The sequence below is a fragment of the Protomyctophum bolini genome, assembly GCF_963924005.1.
Source record: "Protomyctophum bolini genome assembly, chromosome: 2".
Taxonomy (NCBI): domain Eukaryota; kingdom Metazoa; phylum Chordata; class Actinopteri; order Myctophiformes; family Myctophidae; genus Protomyctophum; species Protomyctophum bolini.
This window is the reverse complement of record NC_137863.1, coordinates 8,816,538-8,843,483: the sequence shown is the minus strand read 5'-3', so window position 1 is coordinate 8,843,483 and position 26,946 is coordinate 8,816,538. Positions and strand designations below refer to the sequence as shown.

General features: G+C 40.6%; 3 protein-coding genes across 4 annotated transcripts; 2 read left to right on the top strand and 1 right to left on the bottom strand.

Annotated features, from left to right (window-relative positions):
* Positions 1 to 491: 491 nt before the first annotated feature.
* On the bottom strand, positions 492 to 7,204 carry phf13 (PHD finger protein 13). 2 transcript variants are annotated; one of them, XM_080782302.1, is made up of 5 exons: positions 6,795 to 7,204; positions 5,870 to 5,971; positions 4,123 to 4,305; positions 3,252 to 3,669; positions 492 to 2,949 (listed from the first exon to the last, which is right to left on the bottom strand). In XM_080782302.1, exons 1-5 carry the CDS (start codon positions 6,837 to 6,839, stop codon positions 2,714 to 2,716), a joined length of 984 nt encoding a protein of 327 aa, XP_080638428.1. In that variant the 5' UTR covers positions 6,840 to 7,204; the 3' UTR covers positions 492 to 2,713. The 2 variants fall into 2 exon arrangements, with proteins under 2 accessions (XP_080638428.1, XP_080638429.1); XM_080782303.1 differs by having other exon boundaries at positions 3,252 to 3,666.
* Positions 7,205 to 11,089: 3,885 nt separating this feature from the next.
* LOC308328416 (uncharacterized protein) lies at positions 11,090 to 16,651 on the top strand. Its single transcript, XM_080782230.1, has 5 exons — positions 11,090 to 11,355; positions 12,387 to 12,500; positions 12,657 to 12,937; positions 15,265 to 15,338; positions 15,473 to 16,651. Exons 1-5 carry the CDS (start codon positions 11,169 to 11,171, stop codon positions 16,431 to 16,433), a joined length of 1,617 nt encoding a protein of 538 aa, XP_080638356.1. The 5' UTR covers positions 11,090 to 11,168; the 3' UTR covers positions 16,434 to 16,651.
* Positions 16,652 to 17,766: 1,115 nt separating this feature from the next.
* Positions 17,767 to 24,856, top strand: slc48a1b (solute carrier family 48 member 1b). Its single transcript, XM_080782370.1, has 3 exons — positions 17,767 to 18,199; positions 20,468 to 20,635; positions 23,346 to 24,856. The coding sequence occupies exons 1-3, from the start codon at positions 18,070 to 18,072 to the stop codon at positions 23,480 to 23,482; spliced, it is 435 nt and encodes a 144-aa protein (XP_080638496.1). The 5' UTR covers positions 17,767 to 18,069; the 3' UTR covers positions 23,483 to 24,856.
* Positions 24,857 to 26,946: the final 2,090 nt, after the last annotated feature.

Sequence of the window (26,946 nt, the reverse complement as noted above, 5' to 3'; positions counted from 1 at the left end):
AGTCAAGCAGCCTGTGGTCTCTATCCCATTGTTAAAGATATGACGATACACCGGAGCCAATCAGTAAGAGTAAGGAAATTGCGGAAATGGTAATTGCGGAAATTGCGGAAATGGAAATTGCGGATTTTTTCCCCCATTTTTTTTCAAAAATGATGAAAAACGGCGCGCTATAGTATGCCGTACGATATGGGCTATAGCCCATGGTCCAAAATGATGAGAAACGAGGATAACTTTTTTTTTCAAAATTTCAAAAAACATGGGCTATAACCCATCGTTTTTGTCATTTCGTCATTTTTTTCAAATCTTCAAAAATGATGAAAAACTGCGCGCTATAGTATGCCGTACGATATGGGCTATAACCCATCGTTTTTGTCAAATTGCGGAAATGGAAATTGCGGAAATGGTAATTGCGGATTTTTTTCAAATCCTCAAATGACATTCTAAAAAGGATGAATTTTGATGCTTAGAAGAAAATACCCAAGAGATATGGGTTAAAATTGTAGCTCTTTATTTACAATAGTTTACAATAGTTTCACAGAAACAGTTTGCACCACAGTACAGACAACGCTTTCTCAAGAGGATGGGACAATCCAGGACCAGAATGTGGATACATTCTTGTATTCAAATGTTACATTAATGCCTCAAATTGAGTTTGACATTTTCAGACATCAAAACCTACTGTAACTTCAGTCATGTCTTCAAGTGCATTGAAATTCCTCAAAGACTTTCCACCTCAAGATGGCTTGGTATATGAACCGGCATTTCAAACATACCAGAAGACAGCAGTGCTGATATCAGCTTTACAATTTAAGAATTTTGAGGGACCATTTATTCGTGTATGAGGAAATAGTTATTGCCAGGTCAAGTCATTGATCCTGTGGTGGTGTCACATGTGTGATCTATGGCTTTTATATCAATAGGAAATAGAAATACACGTTTAAGAAAAAAAAGGTGCCCTGAAACATGACAACTTTAAATGAACACACTGAATGAGTGAATACTTACATATGAAAAGTTGAGCAAAATGATTAAGGCTACATCTGTTCTTCCATGTAATACAGAGACTAGCAATATCATTTTGAGTCTGCTACTTTGTCTCTGTCCTTGCCTCAAACGTTCAAGACTCCTGAGAAACCATAGACCAGGGAAGGATGGACAATAATAGCAGCACATGTCATGCATTGCCAACGTACACACACACACAGTTTAACCCAGTCCTGTTCAGAATATGTTCAAACACTTCCAGGTAACTGGATGCAACAACCTTTTGAATTGGATTTAAATGTTGTGCTTAAACAGGATGTCCAAACAATATATTATCCTCTGCAAGTACAGATCTGTCTTTTAAAATAAACATTGGCTTGAGCCTTGAACGTGAACAGATTTGAGACAATTGTGATTCATGTTTTGTAGGAAAAAAAAGTTCTATCTGACTACAACAGCATCAATTCAATAACAATGCAATGCCTCCTTTGTCACATATTCCAGGAAAAATTGGACCGGAGTACTGAAAATCCCCCTTTGAGAACCATTTAACCCATTCTGAACGGGAACCCATTTTGGTGTCAGCGTCATGTCGTGCTTTAGCTATTGAAAAATAGCAGATCTAGGCGCGCTACGAGCTTGTAGGTCTGCTATTTTTTTTTTATCGAAGAACGACTGACATTTTTAGAATCTGATCTCAGGTCAGAATGGGTTAAAGACAAACTCTGGTCTGAATCTGGCCTCATTTCTTGATTGTGAAACCAACAATTTTCAGAAAAGGAATCCATTGCAAATACAATAAGGGCAGTTTCGCTGCTGAGTGAACGGCAACTTGATTCAAAGGAGTGGCAGCGGCAGGAAGACAAGTAGTGAAATAAAAGGTCTCAATACAGTTGTATTGATTTACAGCTACAGTGATATTGTGTTACAATGTTGTAGATAACAAAAACAGAACGATGTAGATGAATCAGGTTAGGATAATCACTTATATGCTTTTGTTCTATGGGCTTAACACTAAAGCACCGTCAGAAGCACCGAGGAGAGAGCTTATTGTAACTTGGTTGTGAATGTGTAAAAAAAAATTAAAATAAATCCAGCTTACAAAGACACATGCCCAGGATAAAAATGTCAGAATAATCAAAATAAAACAAAACACCTTGCCGACAAATCTGTGGGCTGGCAGTTGTCAGAGTACCGTCTCTGGCAGTTAAAATGTTTCCAGTGTTCAAAGGAGATACTTGGGCACAGACAGGGATTAAGCAGATGTGCTACTGCCACCTGGAGATAGCAGTCCATTCAGTGATTGAGTCTGAAGGGAAGCCGGAACAAAACGTCTGCATATCGAGTAGCTCATTTATACTATAATTAAGACTAATTATGCATTTTCAACCGGAAAAGGGTGTGAATGTGTCACATCAACACCTTTTTTCAGTTGAAAATATGTAATTGCTCTAGTATAAATTTGTCATTTCATCTACAGAGGGTTGAGTGACGGCATATAAATTAGCCTTGAAATAGCACTCAAATTGGTTGCAAACAAGGGGGACATGGGACAGGTCCAACAAAATGTCCATGGCCATCACAATGGTCCAGGGCACAGCCGTGGAGGCCACAGGGCAGGGCACACAGGACGTGTTACGGGGGATGTCAGTCCAACAGGTGGGGGAGAAAGCGGAGTGGAGGGGGAGGGGGGGAGGGTCAGTGTTCAGGGGTTCGGGCTGGGGTCAGTCTAGCTGTCTAGCAGATGCTTGCGAGGACCAAAGCGTGAGCGGTGTGAGCGCCGGGCGTCTGGGGGTCCGTGCATCTCTCTGCAGCTCTGGCACACGTATGTCTCCGGGACGTGGCTCTTGCGGATCTTGGCACATGACAGGTGGATCCAGGTGTGACACTTGTCACACTCGATCATGGCCCGGCCCGCGAAAGGCTTCATGCAGAAACACGTCACCAGGTCCCACGAGTCGTCGTCTGAGGAGGAGAGACAGAGCAGACAGAGATTAGGAATGCAACTAATTTTCTATGTTTTGGATCATTAAATTATCTATGCTCCCCGGCAGTCAAACACGTCACTTCTCATTTTGTTGTAAACACATTAGACATTACATTTTCTATTTGGTTTCAGTTGGCGATCACGCTACACTTTGTCAAGCCCACCAGACATTGTTAACAAATGTCACGCCGAAAGAGTTTCTTGTACTGTACAGAATTTCCACAAGAAAATTTGCTGACATTTCCTGCTCTACCATGAAAATAGATATAATCAGCCTTACCAGAGTCTACCATAATGTCCTCGTCCTCTCCGGATCCGTCTTCGTCCCGGAACACGACCTGTTTGCCCTGACGGTACACCAGCCGGTTCCCCGATAAGCCTTCTACCTTCTCCACCTTCACCGCCCCTTCTTCTAGGTCCTGGCCGTCGTAGCGTGGAAGCTGGTCCGTTGGCTCCTCCTTGCAGCGCGCAGGGCTAGGCAGACGCTGAGGCGTGGGTGGGAGGGGAATGACGATGTCATCGTCGGGCTCTTCTTTGATTGGTCGGCTGCTAACAGAGAGTGGATACTGGTGCTCCGTGACTGTCGAGCACGCCTGCAGTGCTTCGTTTTCCCGCTCCTTCCTCCTCTTCTTCTTTTTCAGCTTTTCGGCTTTCCTGTGTTCATCCGAGTGAAGGCTGCTGATTGCATGACTGTGCTGCTGAGGAAAAGGAATGCGCAAGTTGTTGCTGTCAGTATCTCCCAAGAATCGCAGAGCTAAATATACCCAGATGAAAGGGTAATACTGAAATATTGCATGCATCGAGTAGCCTAGTCGGATCTGGTTAAATCATGGCAAAAATGCGGATCATCATGCACCAAACCCCAATTCAGATGTAGTTCAACTCATTACATGTTTTGGTTTGTTTGATTGCTTTTGGGTGACGTGTGAGCCAATAAAATGTTTTATCAAACTGGCATAATAAAGTGGTTTTAATTCGGGTATTTATATATTGAAGCGGTTCGGCACGGATGGCATGCAGTTGTAAGCACTGTGATTGCGAGTTACCAAAACACTACCCTGGCCTTCACAGTACCACCTGCAACAGACAAAGACATAACTTTTTGATCTAATCCAGACTGGATGGTTTAATTACAAGTCATATCAACTCACATCTTTTTTAGTATGCCCTGATAACATGGCTCCTGGCTGTGGACGTTTCCTGCTTCTGTCCTGGGGGGCTTTAGGAGGCCGCGGGGAGCAGGAGGGGGGTGGTGGTCCTGGAGTCCAGCCATCACTGTCTGCTGTGCTGCCTGTACTGTTGGGGGGACTCGAGCTGCTCCGAAGCGGAGAGCCCTGGAGATACACAAGTGGTTATTAGACACTGTCTATATGGAATTTAAATGGTGTTGATCAACAGGTCTCTCCATCCAAAATACCTGTAAAAATTCTAGTTCACGCCTCACGGGTTTTACCCTATCAAATAAACAGCAACAATAAGCCCATAACTCCCTTATTATATAATAATTTAGGTTACACTGCACTGCCCTATAAAAGACTTATGGAATATGGTAGTTTGGTGGGCATGGTAGGTAAGAGAACCCAAACCCCACACACACAGATGACTAGCAGAGACCACAGGACATGTAAACCTCTGACTGAAAAGGGTGAGAACTGCATGAAGGCTCCTGGCCAAAGGCTGATATTGGCACTGGAATGTGTTGTTAGAGTGCACAGGTAGGGGGTCTTACTCCATTTTCCGCCCCTACCAACTCATTGCTCACTTGTCTCATAATATCAGGGCTCATGTAAACCTGCTCTAGAGTGATTATCATAGTAAAGCAGGAAGGTACTTGAGGGCCCAAATGGAAGGGACAAGTGCAGTGATGAATAGAGAGTGGGGCTAGGCCCTCTTACCCAGGGATAGAGGGCTGGGTTAGGGGAAAAGTCCCTCCAGGAGGGACGGACACACAGCAGCCTGTGGGCTAGCGAAGGCGTAGCAGGCTGCCCAAGCTCTGTGGATTAAACAGACCATCATGACATCACAACACACCAGACTAGAGGCCATGCACTGCTCAGTGTTACACCCATGGTCATCATCATGTGTACACAGATGTAACAGTATGTTGACCATCTTGTCATTCTTGTGGATTATCACTAAAGGGAAAATAAAGGGACTAGAACATCCCAACAAATGCATTGTGGAACTGGACCAGAGCACAGGCTTCAAATAACCCGTTTTTCAGATAACCTCAGTGTTTGCCTATCTATCTTATGTGTTAACAAAAATAACCCCCCCCCCCCCCCAAAGAATAAATGAAATCCACAGATATTGCAATGACTACAACAGCGGCAAACCCACTTTGCTGAGTCTGAACAATTCACTGAAGGTACAAAAGAATGAGATTGATTAGTTAAACAAAGACAGCAAAACAACTATGACACTGCACCTGTAGATGAGGGTCTTGATTAGAACAGTACATTCATACTGACTCTCAAGTCAATCATTTGAAATGCAGACTTACCAGTAGCTTTTGTATGTCAAAATAATCTATCACACCTTAATTTGACTTAATTTTGAAATACACATTTTAGTTTCCATTTCCAGCTCAATACTTTATTTGATTCATTGGACATAGTGTGATGTTTTTACAAGCCATGTGGACATTTAATTTCTCTCACACACACACACACACACACACACACACACACACACACACACACACACACACGGTTTATACAGTACAGTACAGTACAGTACAGTACAGTACAGTACAGTACAGTACAGTACTACAGCGTTATACTACAGCGTTTTTTTTTTTTTTTTACATGTATACAAGTATACAGTAGAGTGATTGAACAAATGGCTGCTTACAGACATGATCAAGATTGGTGCAGTTCGCCATCAACATTCACTCACCTCTTGAGGATAAGGGATGTAGCCAGCATAGGCCAGGACAAATGTGCAGAACTTGTTAAAGTCTTCTACTGTCCTCCTTCTCCTGTACGGAGGACTAAATCCCTGCAACAATTATCACAAAAGCATATATTTTCATACACCGAAGAAATACAACATGCCTTCAGGTTTGATGTAACGATAAATATATATATATATTTTTTTAAAGCACCATCCGAGATTAACAGCCTCTGCCAGCTGTTTAGCAAAAGCTACACTAAGTGTAAAAGTAAGCCAACAACAGTAGCGTCGGTTGCCCATAAATATTATTCAACCACCCAAACCTGGAAACCTTAAAAAAAATGATTAGCATTTAATAATACTGAATTAGGAATCGCTTGTGAATAAACCCCTTCCCCCATCAAAAAAAATAAGAAATTAGCTGAAAGGAGACAAGCAATGATTACGAAATACCGTGTAGGTTGTTGTCTTTCCCAAGACGATAACTATAATGCTGTACTGTCTACTGTAACTGTACCGAGCAGGGCTAATCTGTTGATGCAACTATGGTTAACGCTGTTATTATTGGTTAAATTCAACAAAGCAAATTAGAGCACACAAACATAATGCTTAGTAAACCAAACGCCATCGATGTGACATTTAAAACTGGCTAGCTGTTAGCTTGTTAGCCACACGACGACGGTGGATTGTTTTCTTTAACACGAAGCTAGCTTTACCGATCATTAGCATTAGCAGCAGTACAGTAAACCTCTTCCAACAAAATGAACTATTACTATGGTATAACGACCGATGCAGACGTTAGTTCACAATCAGTTTCTTGTGAGCCACGTATAAACAAAAACATTGTCAACATATGAACCAGCATAACAGCAACAGTTAGCTGCTGCACCGTGAGAAAGGTAGTAGTTACCAAATAATAACGACTTACCTCTGATTCAAATGTATGGGATGTCGATGGGGTTATGTCGTCCATTGTGTATTTATTGTAAAGTAAAGCCAAGGGACTTTAAAAACGTTGTCACCCAAGAAACAAAACGAATCGTTGTGGCTGTAAACACTAACTAGCTAGCTAGTTTGCTAAGTAACGTTCGCTAGCCAGCCATCTAGCTAAAAGTGTTATAAGCAACAGTACTCGTTTCTACAGTAGCACCACACATACTATTATTACTAATGTTTGATCCTAGTAGTTGGTAGTTGGTAGTGAGCTGCTAAATGCTCCAACAACCATTAAGCTGCCAGCGATAGATCAGTGCTCTATTTGTGTCTGTTCCTGGGCTCCGTCCGTTCAGTTGACTGACGACAACCTCACAGACAGTCACTACAGTCACAGCGACAACACTCATTGACACAGCCCACACAGTCACAGCTGTCTGTCACTCAAAGGGAACGACACACACAACCGTGCCTTGGCGTACAGCGCATGCGCACTGCCAATTAACTATGGCTCTGACCCTGGCCAGGAGAAGCCAGATAAGGAGAAGGTGATTGATCGATTGATTGCATATTTTTTTTATGAACAATTGAATCTGCAAATAGTAAAGTGGTACGATTAAAAAGGATAACACATGCCTTATTAAGCCAGGGCTTGTTTGGTGTGTGTGTGTTCTGTTCACTCCTGTGGGTGACATAGCAGTTTTGCTGTCCTCAGTAAAAAATGTATTTGTCAAAAACCTTCTGAATATTGTGCAGGACATTATGCTTTATCTGAATTTACTCAAGATTAAAACATTTCATTCCTCATTCTTCAGAATTTTCAACCAAACATAGCTAAACTCATATGGTGTGACTGTCTCAGCCTTGTTTCTCAAAGTAGGAACTTGAATAAAACTTAGAAAGAAATTCTAAAATTATATATAAAAAAATAATAATCCATAAATATAATATAGATGTGAGAAGATGTCTATTTGTGAAGAAAAAAAGAAATGATCCGGGCACTCAAGGTTAAAATGAGGAGGATAGCCTTTATTAAATTAAAAAGACCTAACCTGTCTTCACCAGGGCAAGAAGGATGTCTATTTGTGAGCCTAATCTTTTCAAACTCCAAGCATAATGTCTGCTTGCATAATTTCTGATCCCCAAATCATAATATTGTGTGACACTATTTTGGGAAATTTCAACAGGAAATTGTTTGGACACCCATTGGGATAGAGAGGTCCTTCTTCAGTAAGGCTGTTTAGTACTTGCAATAAAAGAGCATGACAGGTGTCTGAGGTGAGTTCATTTTACCATTTTCATGAAATACGATCTTGTTGGAACTCTGACCAAAGTGCCTCTTCCAGTCTGTTGGTGTGACACCTTTTTCATTAAAAAATGTGGTCATAATTACATGTAAATATATGTTGCTTTATAGCTAGCATGTTGTTAGCATGCTAATGTATAGCTAGTAGCCTCAAGGTTATGCTAAGTGCAGAAAACATAATATGGTGTGACACTTTATCATAGTGTGACATGTCTGTGAGTCTGTCTGTCACGCCATATGACTTGATTGTCACACCATAATATGGTGTGACAGTTTGTATCATATTATGATACAAACTGTATTTTCCTACAGATATAACAATAAACAACAAAGTCCCATGTTTCTTTTGTCCATTTAAACATTTATTTTAAACATTTTCACAGATTTTCACAATCTGTATTATCCAAAATATATTGTGTTTAAATTAGTTTTATTCAGTGATAGATATTTCAAATTCATCGGACAGACCGGAAACCCCTTCACAGAAACCTTAGAATACTGTTTCAGTCTAAACAATTTTTTGTCTATGTCTTAAACTATACATTCCATTTTCTTTTGTCAGCTTGAGACATAGAAAGATGACAAGTGCAGAGAGGACAAGGAGATACAGGGAGAGACTGAACTCGGATCAAGCAAAGAGAGAGGAGTTGCTGAGGCGCAGAAAGGAAAAGTACTGTAAACAAGAACTATTTGTTTCCATTCGCTGACCATTAGGAAGGTCTGAGGGAGTGTTTTTCATTGTTGATTCAAAAGGCCTTGGGGCAGATTTACTGAGAGTTCTAGTCATTGGACTCGATCTCTGTAGGCAGTGCTACAGATACTTTAGCATCACGAAGACCAAAATCTCTCTCTTCCGGGTTTTTAGACCGCTGGTGGATGGAAATTAAGCTCCACCTACGCGGCAGAATGCCGCCGGGGCAAGCGTTTCCGGGAATCTGGCCGACGCGGCATTCTGACGCGTAGGTGGAGCTTAATTTCCATCCACCAGCTGTCTAAAAACCAGGAAACTGCCACGAGCTGCTTTTTGCCACACATTGACGCCCAAGTGTGCTTACACCCTAAGAGGAACATACCATACCGGTAGTTATGAAATGAAGAGAATAGACTATGGGTGGGGAATAATTATGTATTGATTAATAAACATTAATTGAAATGAAATGTATTTTCTGCTTATGTTCAGCCCAGAAATGAACACTTGCTGGCACGATTGGCTCACCACTGTTAAAATATTCACACTATTCTCTTTGCCTTTGAACAGATACCAAGAAAAGAAACATAAGGGAGAAATCTCACAATTCAGAATAAAGAGTCTTCCGCCATCACAGAGAGAGAAGCTGAGGGAGTCATGGAGAAATGCCCAACTAAAGTACAGAACAAAAAGGAGGAATTTAAAACAATTACTGAACTTGACTCCATCCCCAGATAACTCAATATATTATGGAGAGATAATCATAGACCTTGGTCCAGCCCCAGATCTAAGTCCAGTCTCGCCAATAGGTAGGTTAAAAAAATCTTTACATAGTTTGCTTTGACATCTGTATGATCATACGGTGTGACACTAAATCATTTTGTGTGACGTTCCAAATAATGAAAAAGCATATCTTTAATATTCTCTACTAATTATGAAATCCAAAAATGTTTATGGATTACATAGAAAATAGTATCAGGAAGAGTCACAAATATTTGTGTCATTTTATAGAAAGTTTTGTCACAATAAAGACTGACAGCATGAGTGTTGATTTTGACATTTAATTCATTTTCACAAAACTATAGTTGATCACAGGTTAGTTATGATAAAGGACTTTGATAAAGTGAGTAACTTATTTTATAAACAATTATTTTCATGTCACCATATGATTTTAGGCACAGATACAACAAAATGCTGAGTAAAATCTAAAAACAAAATGTGTTTTGGTGTATGTCACTGACCCAACAATCTGTGGGGGTGTCTTCACAACAGAGCACTGGGGGGAGAAGGTGAAGCCAGGGAGATATACAGTATGCTCAGACCGAGACTCTACATCTGTGCTGATGACCCTGAAGGAAGGAAAGCTGGGAGCCTGGTCCCTGGTCAGATCTGGTGGTGAAGCTGTTGGTCCATATAGAATTGAGAAGGCAGTAAGGGAACCAGCTCGTGGTGGTGGAAGGGAACGTGAGTCGTAACATATGATATGAGTGCAAAAGTATAGCAGCCGGGTGGCACAGGCAGTAGGAAAGGGAAAAGACGGGAAAGCCCTACTAACATCCAAAGCGGTGTGCCCAGGAAGTGCTTTGCTTCCTGGGCATAGGCACACAGTGACTAGACTAGACTGCATGGGGCACCGCGGACTGGCAAGGGACTAGGGCCTAGGCAAAAATATGGAAACCATCCAGATGGACTCTGACACAGTATGCAGAATGGGTACATTTCAAATGAAAGCACAAGTCAATACAAAAACTGTTACTTTGTGGACGATCCATGATTAAGCATTACACTTGTTTACAACAGGGTCCACCGTTTTCAATTCATCAAAACATTTAGAGACGTACAAATATATACTTCTATATAGCCAAAACAGGAAATCATCAAAGAGAGGAGAAAAAAAACATAGTGAGGGGGAAAGAGGGCGGGTGGGTGCGGGATTCATAATTCATGGGGGCCAGTGAGTGGTTTTAAAGGAGTCAAGGGATGTCTTAATTACTGTTGGTAGCGCGTTCCTCATTGTGGTGGCATAGGACACAGCAAGTAAGCCCACATAAGTATTAACACATACTGAATCCCACTGAAAACGAGCCAAGGACAGTGAAAGCAGTGCTTTAATTCATTATGTAGTACCTTAGTAGTATGGTTGATACATGTCAGTCACAAACTAACACTCCAGACCTGTAGGAGGTAGCAATGTGTCTAGTTTTCCGGAAATCACATCAGGAAGACGGAAGTTTACCAACGTCACGTGATGTTTACTCAGGTTTTTCTTTTTCATTCTACAGAGACCGCGCGCTTTTACGCTTTACGCAAGAAGAGAATACCCTCAAACTCAAAGCCTCTTGCAAGCAAACTATAGCAAATTAACAAACATCAAAATGGAGAACAGCAACCTTGAAACGCTCAAGAGCCTTTTTACAGAACGAATGACAGCAACTGCAATAGAGCTGTTTGCACAAGTTGAAAACATTGTTGAAGAGTATCGCGAAGAAAACAAACGTTTGAAGGAGACTCTGCGTTCTGTGTTCATGAATCCAAAGGCCGAGATCAGACTATGTCGCATAGGTTTGTAGTTGTACCTGTACCGTAAAAACCTAACCTCCGCAGTACGATGGTATTGGTGTCCTTTTTTTACCAACAAAAAGTGACATCCTCGCGCATCGTAGGCTATTATGTATTCAGTACCAGAGCTAGCAGGAGGCTAGTCTCTACATAGCCCCTCTCGGAACCATACGTAACATTTGTTTACACTCTTGTTTATTGTTTATAAGGATCCCCATTTCTTCCTGGGGTCCGACACAGACAAACATTTAACAAAGGCAATACTTACAATTGTTTACAAACACTAACTCAAAATAAAACATAGTAAAATAAAATATAAAATAAGAAATAAAAAAACATAGCAAAAAAATCACTTTCAACACATTATACATTTGAATTATTATTTTCCCAGGGTTACTGCAGTATGGTTTACATAAGGTGTTCTTTTAACTTGAATGAATTTTGTATTTGTATTGGTTATACGCTTTGGTAGTGCATTCCAACCTATTACTGCTCTATAGATAATAGAAGATTTAAGAATATTTGTTCTTGGTTTAGGTGCCACCAAAACACCCGAACTGGCTTGTCTAGTCATATGGTGTTGTTCGTCTCTTACATGTGCTACCTGTTCAAAGAAATACTGTGGTTTTTTTGTCCATTAATACATTTCTGAAAAACGTAAGAATACGTGAATGTAATCTATTCTCAACAGTAAGCCATGATAGATTTCTGTGCATTTCTGCAATGTGTGTCCTGTTGGAACACTGGAGAGCTAATCTGGCAGCTTTGTTTTGAGCTATTTGTAATTTATGTACTCAAGATGTGATAACACTAGAGCTTGAATTACTTACAACTTGTTTACACTACACTTTAGTGTAAACAAACTTTACGTAGGGTTCCGAGAGGGGCTAGTCTCTGCACTACACTAGTGTTAGCTTTAATTACATTGTGATGATAACATTGTCAAAATTTGTCAGGCAAAGTCTAAATTCAGACTCTTGACTTTTTTATGTATGAGTATTCTGTCTAATACTGTGTTCTGTGTTCATCAATAGACCAAGGTTCGGAGGCATCAACCACACCAGAGACTTGTCATGTAAAAGAGGAACCGGAAACATATGAGATCAGTGATAGAGACGCCACAACACCTATCATAATAAAGGTTGAAGGTAACACTGCTGCAACCTCCATCATACATTGATTGATTGATTGAAATATTTATTAACAGTTTGCAGAATTACAGTACATTTCAAGCACAAACTCAATACAAAGACTGTTGACTGTGAGTGGACGACCCAATTAAGCATTACACTTGTTTACAACAGGGTCCACCTTGTTCAATTCATCACAGCCACTGAAGGTTGAGGATGACTTTGCCACAACCGCCATCATAGTAAAGATTGAGGATGAAGCTGCCACAACTTCCCTCATAGATCCACCAAAGGAGGATGGTGATTCCTTACCTGTTCTAAAGGTGGAGTCGCGTATGAATGATGGGTCCATATCCACTATGTCAGACATCATGGAGTGTGATGATAGTGACGCCGATGATCACCCACAGCAATGTTCGCAGTGTAAGGAATGTGGACAGAGCTTGAAGAAAAAGGTATGTTCGTAGTATAATCTTGTTAGTTTGACATATTTGCAAAGTTAATTTAAGTTCAAGTTCAGTTAAATCTTGGCTGTTGTTTTAGCCTATTTACTTGCCAAGTATACAATCGTTTTTGAGGGGCGCTAGCCCCTCCTATTACCAGCTTTGAGGTTTTCTATAAACAGAACATTGGCTGATGACCCCATAGCGATGATTTGATTGACTGAGCAAAGTACATATTGAAAATTAGATAAAGTGCCCCTCTGGGCCCAGGTCTCCACCAGTTCATCGTTGGCATCCAGGGAGTGTGTGTGCAAAATTTGGCATCGACCGGGTTAATGCTTTGGCAATATTGTACCACACTGGCCACTTTATTAGGTGAATTTGTCCAACTGCTCCTTAACCCATTTTGAGCGGGAACCCCTTTTGGTGTTACATACATTATGTTATAATTTAGCTATTGAGAAATAGCAGATCTACAAGCTCATAGCGCGCCACCGAGTGGCGCACTACGAGCTTGTAGGTCTGCTATTTTTGAAAATTCGTATAAATGTGGCGCAAATCTTTGAATATATATTCTTTCAAAGTGAATGTTTTTAACTCAGGCCTAAATGGATTAAAGGACCGCCCGGTAACAAGATGTGCACATGCACGCACTACAGTGCATCCTCTAATACATTTTTCAAAAAATGAAACCTACGTATTTTTTTACCCCAGGGGTTAACTGGGGACAGGGGACTCCTTATTTGGTCAGCACACTCTATAGTAAAAAAAAAAGTGATGTTTGAATTAAGTGAAATCACTGAATATACCTTTAACGCACATGTATAATCAGCAAATCACATGGCAGCAACTTGGTGCATTTATGCATGTAGACATGGTCAAGAGTCTCAAGACGATCTTCTGCAGTTCAAACTTGAGCATCAGAATGGGGAAAAAGTTGATTCAACTAACTGAATCTGGTATGGCTGGTGATGCCAAACAGTGTTTCAGAAATTACTGGGATTTTCCACACACAACCAGTTTACACAGAATTGTCTACAAAAAGAGAAAATATGATGGGCAGAGGTGACGTCAGAGGATAATGGCCTGACTGGTTCGACCTGTCAGAAAGACAACAGAAAGTAACCCGAATAACTACTCGTTACAACCAAGGAATGCAGAAGAGCATCTCTGAATGCACAACATGTCGAACCTTGAAACGGAGCACTAGAGCAGCAGCAGCAGCAGAAGACCACATTGATGTGTTATGCCGATTGATCCACGAGCACCTTTTTACTATTTTTACATCTTTTATCTACCTGCACGGGAGATAGTATGTTTTGCACTCCGTCTGTCCGTGCGTGCGTCCATCCGTCCGTCTGTCTGTTACCAGCTAATCTCCGGCACCGTTAACCCGGTCGATACCAAATTTTGCACGCACACTCCCTGGATGCCAACGATGAACCTCTGCAGAACCTCTCCAGAACGGCCTGTTATAGCGCCACCAGGAGGCCGACTTTTGTAAAACATTTTTTTTTTATATTACTCCTCCAGATTCTGTCCAAAAATCCTGCAAATCGTTACACAGTATCTCTATAGTCATGTGTTCAAGACGGATCCGTCCGATATTTCATATCCCATCCTAATTGGCTAACATTGGCTTTCAAAGTCTGTAGGATTGGCCCGTTTTTAACAAAAAGCCTCAAATCATGAATGCAGCGTGCAATTTGTGAAATCTTTCCTACTTTCCTACTAGGCTGAGGAGTATATTCCACCCTTTTCACATTGGCCTGTTATAGCGCCACCAACAGGTGGATTTTTCCAAACACATTTTTGGAACAAAATGCCTCAAATCATCAAATTGACATCCAAGGCGTAAGAAGAAATGGCACCCTTTTCACATTGGCCTATTATAGCGCCACCAGGAGGCCACACCCTGACCTGGCCTGGTGGAGACCTGTGCCCAGAGGGCCACTTTATCTAGTCTTAGATGTTAAAACGGCTTGCCAGAGTACAGCCCTTCACTAACTTCTCTTTCCTTTATTTCTTATGCATAACTCAGGTAACACGCTTGTGCTCCAATACGATTTGCTTGGCACTTTGTAACGTGGTTCTAGAACTCTGATTAAATGTTTATCTTGTTTAGCTCGATATTGAGCGCAACCTACGGCCACGAGTTGAATTATGATTTATGTGGTCGTTTGTTTTTGGTACATATTGACTATCATGACAGGCTTATAGCAGTTGGACAAGCAGTTGGCCATTGATCTGTACAACCTTGGAATGGGATGTTTTATTCATACAATCAGCCTGTGCTACACATGTTAAAGTACCGTATTCAAATTAGTTTTTCTTCATAGGGTGGAAGGTTGAAACCAAGAACAAAGAAAAAAGCAAGGAAACCTATGCAGAAAACCATCCTACAGCTTCCAAGGTAGGACTAGAAAACCAACATTTGACATTTAAAGGGTGGTGGACTTAAACTATCAATGAAGGCAAAAAGCAAAATAAATATATATATATATATATATATATATATCTTAATTTTTGTGTATTGCCTTCCTACAGGACCACAGTGAAACCTCTGGATGGTGTAGTGCATTTCGACAAGACTTTTTATTCAAGGCTCGTTGAAGCCTTCAAGGACATCCCTGATGAGAAGAAACCTCTTATAGCCAAAATGGGGTTGAAGGATGATGATGTGCCATTGGTGGACAGTGCTATTGGAAAAGTCCCTCAAGGCTGCCCTCTATCCTACCATTATCCTCTGCCATCAATCAGAGATTACAGTCCTCATGATGATGCCCCCCCTCCACCATCTCTTCCATTGGCGTTGCACAAACTGGGGCCAGCATTGTCCCCCCCTGTCCTCAGTAACCAGAGCCAAGAGCACATGAAGTCCCTGGAAATCACCTGGGATGGATCACACAATTTGGAGCTTTCCACTCGGGGACTGACGGGGACAGTGGAGGAGCTGAGGAAGTTTCGTTTGACTAGCCGTTTCATGGAGATCTGCCAATTGAAAGGGAAAAAGAGTCTTGCAAGACACTTGGCTTCTAAGATACGGAAAGGAGCTCGCGAGTCAACAGTGTTGAATAGAGATGCAAAAGTCAGGCCTGAAGCTCTCCGGGAATACTGCAGACAAATGTTTGTCAACTGGTCTCCCTGTGGTTTGGTCGTCCACCCAGACGCTCCGTGGCTGGCGGCGATCCCAGATGGGATGATCTACGACCCCACCGAGACCCCAAGTTATGGCCTTGTGTTTATCAAATGCCCCAAAGTACGAAGTTTTGTGGAATGCAAGTTCCTGGACTTCCAGTATGGCATCTTGGAGTTGAAGAAGAACCATGCTCACTACTATCAGATGCAGGGGGAGATGATGGTGACAGGCACTGAGTGGTGTGATATGGTTGTGTACGCAGAGGATGACATCCTGGTCCAGCGTATCTACCGAAACAAGTCCGTTTTCAAGATCATGAAACCAAAATTAGACGACTTCTTTTTTCATCATTACTTGCCAAGTTGTTAGAGTTTTGAGTCTGCTAGTACTAGTATGTAGTTCTCCATTAGGAGTTTAATTATTTGTGAAATCACACATACACAAAAAACATGTTTGTTTTTTTGTTTTTTCAATTGGCAACTTGAGTGCAACTTTAATACATTTATTTGATTGACTTGAGTAAGGTATTCCGTGCCTTGAGGTGCATGTTGTATTGGAGGACTAATGTAATAATTTAATAAAGATTTCCTTTATTTCTTGTACATAAGATTTATAATTCTGTGTGCTATTATGCTCTAAACTAGACAGACAGACAGACAGACCTTTATTGATCCCTGTATGTCATAGCAACAGCAGTAAGCGTGAAACAAGATGTTTACAGGACAGGTAAGAGAAGAGTGGTAAGAAGATCCATTTTCAATTATAAAAAAAACATTGAGCCTAGCCAAAGCAACAGTACTGCCTTCTGACAGTGAGCCTTTTCAGATACATTTTTATGCAGTATTTATAATCGTGAATAGTCAGCCAATGATGTTGAAAGAACCCAACTGTGTGTCATGATAAAATATTAAATTATATTTTTTAACAGGTCTGCCGAGTTTTAGAATTGTGAAAGGGTCATGTACCTGTACCACACTCACTGGTTCTCGACCATATCTTAACCTGCCATGTATGGACCCTTCGGTCCATTTGGTTCCATTTAATTTAATTCCTTGAAATTAAAGCTTGGAATAACCAGTGGTGGAAAAAGGAAAGGAGGCTACTCAGTAGGCCTACTTGGTCAGATTACTCAACAGCTCAAGTAAATTAACGTTTCTCTTGGACTTGAGTTAAAGTACTGGAGTAGGCCATTAACTTTAAAAATAATCAAGTATTCAAAACAAAAGCATATGCTTTTAAAAGTACTTAAGTATTAAAAAGTTCAAATTACAGAGTAGACCTGTCTTTTTTTCCCCCCAAAAAAATATCCAAACATATTTTTTCTGGTTTTCTTTTTCACAACTTGCAAACGCACCATGACACGTGTCACTTGAAATATGTGTGTTCTGAAACTGATAATGCATAAATTATGTAGTCTTTCCTAGAAATGCAGTGGAGTGGAGTCCAAAATACTAATACAAATACAAGGCAATTTGCCTTGTAAATGTAGTAGAGAGAAAGCAAGATGTATCCCAACATTTGAGATTACAAATGCCAACCGTAACTCAATTAAAATACTGATACCATAGACATAGACATAGACTGACTGATACTCAAACTGATACTGTAGCCTACTTCGTTGCATGTCCACCGCCCACCAGTGGGGCTATATAGACCCCTCCCCTGTAGTAGTCGCTGTGGTCACAGCGTGTACGCTAATCAGGACGGTTTCTTTGGCTGTCATTCGATAAGGCTGGCAAGTGGTGGTGGTGGAGCAATGTTATTTTTCGATTGTTTGAGACGTTAGGAATGCTCTGTCATGTACAGCAGCACATAACCGCTGTAAATATATTTTCCGTTTTTCAACAAATATCTCGCCTCGAAGAACAATAAGCTCCAGCCTCTGTGGTCGCCCGTCGAGGGCCATTTGAGTTCAACAACACTGTCTGCAACAGTGGTTTGGTTGCGCTGCTGATATAACAGCTACATCGTCTTGTCTAGTCAACACTTGTTCCCAGGTGTGACAATGGGGGTGAATAAAACCTACATTAGTATCGGTTATGCGTCGTTCGGCATCCTCATGGGGTTCTCTGCCTTTCTGGTCTGGAACGTCGCCTACAACCAGCCATGGACCGCAGCGATGGGAGGACTATCAGGTGAAGTAAACAATGCAACACCAGTAACACAGTGTCCTTTAAAGAAATACATTCGTATTGATCTGACGAGGTCATCATATGATCAATTCACGAGGTGGCAACCCAGATCATGATACAATGCAAACCGAAACTGTTGTAGTTGTAACTTAATTGCATATTCAGAGGATTGATTTTCATTGCACAAAAGGTTACCGCAGATGAACCCTAGACTACCTAGCTGCGGTGAATGTAACACTATGATCTATGACTATGAATATGGTGGAATACTAAGGCTGGGACCGAGACTAGGTGGAATATAACGGGGACTGAAAATCATCCAGATGTTAATTCTCCTTGTGTATCTTCAGTTTACCTACCCTGCAGGCTGCAGTTATGCAATAGTTCTAAAGTAGGCCTAATGAATTTATGGACGTGAACTTTGAACCACTGACTACCTTGAGGTTAGCGAGTTTATTTTATTTTGCAACCTCTACTCTTTTACTTGGTCAGATTCTACTATAATGTTAGTTTATAAAACCTTAACATGAAATTAACAGCCAATCTGTGAATTCAAAACTGGAAAGCAGTCATTTTAATGATCTACAACTACATACACTGAGCATTGGGACACATATTTTGTGTTATTTGGCTATTATGTAGCCAAATAACATTACTTATAATTTCTAAACAATTTCTCCAGGATGAATTTGTTTGTTGCCAGCCTGAAGTTTCATCATGTGTCTAAGGGTGTTCAGGAAACTGATGTTCATGTAGTTCTGGTCCATAGCTCAAATCTAATGCCTTTGCATACTAGAGGCATTAGAGCTATGATGAACAAGCACTAATGTTCATGTATGTCTGGGGGTTCCAGTACTGACAGCTGGTTATTGTTATTTCCTCAAGAATGACCTCTATGCTGGAATGACTCTGCATTTGATTTGGTAAAGAAGGGGGTATTACTGTGGCAAGGTCAGCATCAGGTGATTAATGGAAATAAGGAGGAAGTACAGTTGTTGTTTTTTTTAACACCCTGGTCCCTGACATCTTGCTGTATGACTAACCTTATGTTTAATATGTTATGACATCCCTTGTAGTTTTTTAAGTTGACGTTTGTTTATGTTCTGAGAACGGTGGGCAGTCATCCTGCAATGTACATGGCTTCTGTGGCTTCTTTGATGAGATGCAGGAAGCAATACGAGGTGTTGAAATCAACGGTTAATTTTCACCATGTCATTCACAAAAGTACTAGCAAAAGTAGAACTTGTGGCAAACAACTTGAGCCATTGACTCAGCACTTGACAAGTTGACAACATGCTTTGTCAGACTTTTTGTGCAGGCTTGCAACACACACACACACACACACACACACACACACACACACACACACACACACACACACACACACACACACACACACACACACACACACACACACACACACACACACACACACACACACATTGTGTAAGTCTGCCTGTGTGCAGGATAGACAAATATATACTGCAGTGATAGACCTAGAATGCCTGTGATCATTTAATTACCGGTATACTTAGTACATTTTACATTTTAAACACAAAAGTTTGCAGTCACACAATTGGCAGGTGGTGTGATTAATTAACCAGCACCTATCGCAAAGCACCTGCCAATTGTGTGACCGCAAACTTTTGCGTTTCCCTGGTCAATTGGTGATGACGTCTGTGGTAAACACAGACGTATTTGTAAAATCAGTTCATCGATCGTTCCGGCCCCCCTCGCCCGGAGAGAAAGATGTCCGTGTGCATCTCTTGAAAAAGTGGAGATAATTCACTAAATACACGTTTTGTGCCAGAACTTTCACATGGATATAAAACTAGAGGACCATTTTTCACACCACGTCTTTGGAATTATTTAATGGGTGAGTACAAACGGAGCATTTATCACATTTATGCCGCATATGTTAGAGTTCTACCACAAATAAAGGAGGGTGTACTATGGCTCTGTATGTGAAATACTGTACATACTGTATGTAACAACAAGAGCCGTTCTAGGGCTACTGCAGTGAGTGTATTGAAAGTGACAGAAAGCCTAATTCTGCTTAAGCACTTAGTGTGTGTGTGTGTGTGTGTGTGTGTGTGTGTGTGTGTGTGTGTTTATTTTGCATTCATGTTCTTTCCTTTATATCCTGTGATAATGGCAATGGAACATTTAATTATCCTGCACACAGCATGGGTTTGTAATCGATCTTGTGTGTGTGTGTGTGTGTGTGTGTGTGTGTGTGTGTGTGTGTGTGTGTGTGTGCTTTCTCCTCAGGTGTCTTGGCACTCTGGTCTTTGATCACCCACGTCATGTACCTGCAGGACTACTGGAGGACTTGGCTGAAGGGCCTCAAGTTCTTCCTCTTCATTGGGATTTCCTTCTCACTGTTGGCGGTCGTAGCGTTCATCACCTTCCTGTCCGTTGCCATTTCCAACAAGGAGAGTGAGTACCGAGCACCAATCACATGCCTTCTGATGGCCATGTACTTTGTTCTCCATTGTATGTACAGGGTCGATTTGCTTAAATCAGTTAAAATGGCTAATCTACAAGTTCACAATTACGAGCTTGTAGATCTTCTATTTAAAAATGGTGTGTGTGTGTGTGTGTGTGTGTGTGTGTGTGTGGGGGGGGGGGGGGGGGGGAATAAACTTCCGCTTACGACATGCCCAAAATAAGCACGCCATGTTGAAAGTGGTAAAACAATATAGTACATGGACTGTAGTATTTGTCTTTACTATGAATACGCACAGAAGTACTGATGTAGTAAATTATACCAATCACCTTTTGTATAATTTTGTGTATTGCAATATGTTTGGTTGGATGCATGGTGCATCTTCACTAGGGTCAAAGTTTGTTTGACTCTGAAGATGTGCATAATTGAATTGTTTGGAAAAGTATGGTGTGTCACACCGTGACTGAGAAAACCGCAAAACAAAGGGTATTTATTTAATATAGTATATCATAATTCAATATTATTATTTAAAAAAGAATAATGATGGAACCAGAAAACGGCCGCCACTGCTATGTCCTTAGTCCGAAGCCATTTTCAATGTACTTCACATTCACACTGATGGCGGAGAAAACTGCAACCGCAACCTGCTCATCAGGAGCAGTTGGGGTTCAGAGTCAAGGACACTTCGACACTTGGCTAGGAGGACCCGGGGATCAAACCTGGATCCTCCAGATTCCAAGACGGCAGCTCTGCTCTAGCCTCCTGTCATTTAGAAGGAAGCTGCTGCCATTTATAAGGAAATGTATATATTTAAACACAGCTACAGCTAACTTTAGAAATGGAACCTTCAGGAGGAGACGATGGACTAGAGAGTACTAGAAATGTGAGTGCAGTAGAGGCAAATCTCCAACAGTATGTAGTGAAATGCAGTGGCGGAAGGTTCCTATAACGACAGTGGGTGCCCACCTTAGAGTAGCCTATATATTTTAAGGTGCCCACCCGCCCGCAACTTATTATTATTGGCTTATTATTTTGCCAGTGGGTGCTTCTGCTCCTGAGCACCCACGGAGTTGACGCCACTGGTGAAATGTTAGCAGTACCCCCCCCCCATAGTACCTGCTTTCATGTGTAATTTAGCCAATATCCTGCACTGGCTCTGATTAGGTCCTGGGGTCCTTCCATGGCACATTATAAACAAACCCAGTGGAGTTCACAGCAGTACAACATGTACTGCCTGAGAAAGAAATAAGTTTGTGGTTAGAGCTGTCATGATTACAAATCTAAGTTGACGATTAATTGTCCCATTAATAATTGCAATTAACAATTGAATTGTGTTTTTGGCATTGGAACATGGGAATACAAATAAGAAATAAGAAATATTTCTCTTTGGTTTTTAGGCTTCATAATCACAAATGCACAAGGCAGCTATGACAAAAACTTAAATATACAAAGAAATAACTCAGACATTTGCTATTATACTTTATTTACTAAAATGTAAAATGAGCGGAACTAACTGATAGTTGTTAGCTTGTAGATCTGCTATTTAAAAAACAACAACTGTTGGATAAGATTATGACTATTATAATTGCGATTAGGTGTGGTGCAAACTTGTTTTGCTGTGCTAAGTTAACTCTGGAAGAGAGTCTGGTCTCTAAAGCATTGGGGTATGCTTTAGACTAGGAATGAAAGTAAGGAGGACTCGGAGTAGGGTCTGAACAAAAGAGAGGACAGTGAAATAAGTAGTAGTGAGTAGAGGTGGCGGAGATGAAAGGGTTTAATACCTAGCGTCAACTATCTAAAGCAGAGGTTTTCAACTGATTATGAACCAGGGACCACCACCCTGACTAAGAACCAACCTGGGGTGGTGGGGGGATATGAACGTGGTGTGGAGTAAAAGCTTGGAGTGAAATATTGAGGTGTTATTGATGTGCATCCTCAATTCAGCTATACAGCATTGAGGATGCTACGGTTCTCATGTAGGAGTGACAAGGATTGACTGGATCAGAAATGACTTATGTTAGAGCAGGTGTTTTCAACTGATTGTGAACGAGGGACCACCACCTGACTAAGATCAACCTTGGGAGTCGACCACTGTTGTGTTGGGTGGGGATATGGGCTAAGATTAGTGCTTTTGTAACACTTGCTAAGTTGCTCTGCATCCCATGTGTATACATCCCACTGGTCCATTGACTACTAATCATTTCCTAATAATAATGACTCAACCAGACAATCCGGTGCACTTCCCCTCTTGAGATTCCAACTCTCTTTTTTTTGTTGAAATTCTTGAACTCCAACTTGTCCGTAAATTACTACATGGACGGTTATTCTAGGTCACTAGGACCAACTAGTGGAAAGCAATTTCTTTAAATCAACAAATCCTACATTACTAAATGAATGGTCAGGGACCACTTGCAATTCTTCCACAGACCACCAGTGGTCCACGGACCACCTGTTGAAAACCCCTGCTTTAGAGGCCCAGGTTAGAAGGTTTGGTGATAGAGGTTGACGTATAGAGGAGGGATGAGGGTTACAACATTGGGAGAGAAGGATGCTGGAGCTGCCAGGCAAGTGTTGGACTATTGCTCTCAAAATGTGTACCTTCTAAAATCCCGGCTATGGTCCGGGATCTGTCTTACATAGTCGACATTAGTGAAGATGGTTTGCTGACGGGTGTAATCTTATGTCTGCCCCACCCCGCAGGCCTGACAGACCCTCGGAGCCTATATCTATCCTGTGTGTGGAGCTTCATGAGCCTGAAGTGGGCCTTCATTCTGGCTCTTTACTCACACCGCTATCGCAAAGAGTTCGCCGACATCAGCATCCTCAGCGACTTCTAAAGGCATGATGATAGTATACAGTACCATTCTGCCACTGGGCCTGGTCTACTACAGACGACTCATTGAACAGGGTTCCTGAGGGTTTCTGTGCGTGTTCTATAGGGCCAATGATGATCTAAATTGTGGGTGGACGTGAACAAAATAAAAGGGCAGTAGCAGGTGAGGCACAAAGAAAGGGTGCAATGGTTTGTCCCCCGAACCTCAGGCATGCACTTGCCTTCCTTCCTGCCCAGGATTTGTTTTAGTGTGTGCAGGGTTTATCTTCTGCTTGTCAGGACAATTTACAGACAAGTTCAGCCCTGTTTTTAATCTTTCATGGATTTTTTCGTCTCTCATGTAATCATATACATTTTATGAATTCTTGAGTGTGATGTGTTGTCATTCAGGCATAACTACTATACCCTTACGATTTCTTTACATTCTTGATAGTATTCCACTTTGTGTTGAGGGCATTTTCCAGTGTTTAATGGTATACAAGATGGATACTGCAGTTTCACACTGTGGTCACAAGATGGTGTCCCTTTACCAATGATCTGGTGCAGTATTTCTAATGACTTGATGCTTTAAAATGAGTTGAGATGTTTCTGTTGTATCAATTAACATGAGTACTACTAACACTATTATTTCATTTACTTTCATATGACACATAAAACTCAGAAAAGAAAATCATATTTTCTTTTTCAATCACTTGAGCTATATTTCACCACGGTAAATATGCCAATACATTTGTATTGAAACAAGGTGATAATTACCCTACTACAATAATGTATGTTTCCTACACTTGTGTTTCCAACACCACTCATTTTCCTGATCATTGAGTGAACTATGTGAAGAGGGAAGGTCACTCAAGGTTGTTTAACCTCAGTCTGAAAGAGTTTTGAGCTACAGATCCAAATCAAATCCACCTGCACTTTTTACAGTACCGTACATACTCGTTTGAATGCACATTTTACCAGTACATGTTCTTGTATTATTATTATTATTATTTTTACATCAGTTGTGGAAGAAAATGGTGGGCATTGATGTGACGTGATGTGAAAACCAACCCTTGTTTGTGTCCATCAAGTGTATCTTGGTTACACAACAGCAGTGCTTCTAATGATGTGCATGTTAAGGAATCATGACCTTTTCTTGTCGTTTTCTCCTGATCCAAACCATTTGTGTTAATTACAATGTTGCCTAAGGAGATTAATTTAATAGTGTTCTTTTTAAATGTTTGTTTTTCTTTGCGGAGTTTGCGCTACCATATCCATCATGTAAAATTATGACGTGCAGCACTGTGTATATCCCCATAAACACTTGAGTGAGTGAATGTATGAATGTATGTGTTTGTACAGGTATGTGTCTGAGAGAATAAAATATCTTTTATGACGAGCCTGTGTATTGGTTGCATATTATTGTAATGTAACGCAGTCTAAAAACAAACAATATAAAGGGCAATAATGTTTTCTGGAAAGAAAATGATCTGTTTTAGAGCCATATCTCCTTGGTTAAATACTTGAAATACATGTATGGACTAATTTATGATGTTGCTGATGGTCCCACATCAATCCCAGACTATAAATGACTATTTCCATTCTAGTGCCTACTACTTTGCCATATCATGAGAAACTACCAAGGGAACAGATAGTGTTTTGAAGGTGTTATACATTTTCATTCCTACTAAGCCTGGGTGAAGAGGGTCAGTGTTGGGCATTAGAGAGGGATTTGCAATGGGAGGGAAGGAAGCCCCTTTCCCAGCCACCCGGCATACGTTTTTAAAGGAAAAACACCCCATAGCATAGCAGTCATAACAGTAAATGCTCGGCAATAACCTGCACTTTGAAGTTTGTCAATTATTCAATCCGTCCACATTTTTATTCTGTCCCTCAAAGAGAATGTGGGGGTGCAGGGAGTTTTGGTGTATGATTTTGTTAAGGCAGCTGCCTGATGGAAGGACTTTGAAGTTGATGCGAAAAATATGTGGCTGAATTATGTCCGCATATATGAATATTTGTTGCATTAGAACTCGTTTTTCGTTTGAGAGATTCCGTTAGAAGACACTGTGGGTATAAAAATATTGCGTCAGTTTTTTAAAAACATTCTGATGTTAAGGAAAACTATAACGTACATTGGTATAGACTATGGAAACTAGGGCTGGCACTCTTCCAGAATTCATTATTTAGTAGAGGTAACATTAACTTTGATCCTTTTATAAACCACTATCATTATTTTTTTTCCCTCTTGCTTTCCCTCATCTTATAACCTTTTTATTTTTTAAAGGACATTTTTTGTGGTACTTATATCTTAATGACATTACACAGGCTTGTTTGCAAGCCCTCGGAGTTGCATTGCATCAAGGTAATTACAATGTTGTGGTTAAATCACCATAGTAACATTTTTTATCAAGCCATTATAAACCTTAACATTAAGAAACTGAAAAACAATCCAAGTTAGTTTCCACTGAGCAAGCTGTGGGCTTTGGAACCAAATGCGTCCTATTAACTTTATACACTAGGCTGTAAAACGTGTGTGTTTTTGTGTGGTATGTAAAGAGGGGGAGGGGTCCTGTTTTATTGAATTATGTGACTCTTTTTCTACCCAAATCAAGGAAGGAAGTAATCTACCTCCTAACTGACAGTCTGGCAGACAGGTTGACACTGGAAGGGAGGGATCAAATATTAAAGAATACAAAGTTGATGTAAACACTGAAATGCAACATTTTCTTCACATTACAAGGAAATAAATACTTATTTATTCAACCACTTTAGACTTTTGTCAAATGTTCATTGACAGAGGTCGGAACTATCAAAATATCAATTATATGCGGATTATATTATGTTTCAAATATATTACATTCTGATGTTCAAGTACTTTTCTGCAGTTCACCTGCCTCTCATCAAACTTACATGCCATATAAATAGAAGCATTAATAGCTGTTTTTATTCTTTTCCTTTGAAGGTTACCTATACTGTATGACACATGGGAACATTTACTTTGAAGTGTTAGTAGATATATTTACTGTATACAATATTTGTCACAAGTTAAAAATGGGTGAACATGAACAATATTGCTCCTTTGGATTCACAACTTTGCCGTATGTCTCTGAAATTAGACGGCTCAGAATAAAACATATAAACAATCGGCATTCGCTTTAATTATGCAAATTGCAAAGCTTTCAGACTACAAAAAAAAAGAGTGGCAAAAAAAAGTAGAAAAAGAAAGAATGAAAAGCTACCATCTTGAATTAGTAGAGAACCAGATGGTCTATCTGACATTAAAAAGATGCTCTGGCATTTTCAGAAGGCTGTTTCGGAATGATTTCGGAGGAACTTCCGCAAAGAGAAGTACAAAGCCCACAGATATTCAGCAATATCCATAGCAATTTACTGTTTTATTTACAAACTGAAACACATGTTTCTAAACCTTTGTGATCCCCTCCCCCTCAAATTTCTCATTATTACCACACTGATTTACTGCTGTAG

Coding starts and splice junctions, on each gene's coding strand:
- LOC308328416 (XM_080782230.1), top strand. CDS start 11,169: ATGGAGAACAGCAACCTTGAAACGCTCAAGAGCCTTTTTACAGAACGA. Junction 11,356..12,386: donor GATCAGACTATGTCGCATAG/GTTTGTAGTTGT, acceptor GTTCATCAATAG/ACCAAGGTTCGGAGGCATCA. Junction 12,938..15,264: donor GACAGAGCTTGAAGAAAAAG/GTATGTTCGTAG, acceptor TTTTCTTCATAG/GGTGGAAGGTTGAAACCAAG.
- phf13 (XM_080782302.1), bottom strand. CDS start 6,839: ATGGACGACATAACCCCATCGACATCCCATACATTTGAATCAGAG. Junction 5,972..6,794: donor CCCATACATTTGAATCAGAG/GTAAGTCGTTAT, acceptor TAATTGTTGCAG/GGATTTAGTCCTCCGTACAG. Junction 4,306..5,869: donor ACATCCCTTATCCTCAAGAG/GTGAGTGAATGT, acceptor GTGTATCTCCAG/GGCTCTCCGCTTCGGAGCAG.
- slc48a1b (XM_080782370.1), top strand. CDS start 18,070: ATGGGGGTGAATAAAACCTACATTAGTATCGGTTATGCGTCGTTCGGC. Junction 18,200..20,467: donor AGCGATGGGAGGACTATCAG/GTGAAGTAAACA, acceptor CTTTCTCCTCAG/GTGTCTTGGCACTCTGGTCT. Junction 20,636..23,345: donor TGCCATTTCCAACAAGGAGA/GTGAGTACCGAG, acceptor CCCACCCCGCAG/GCCTGACAGACCCTCGGAGC.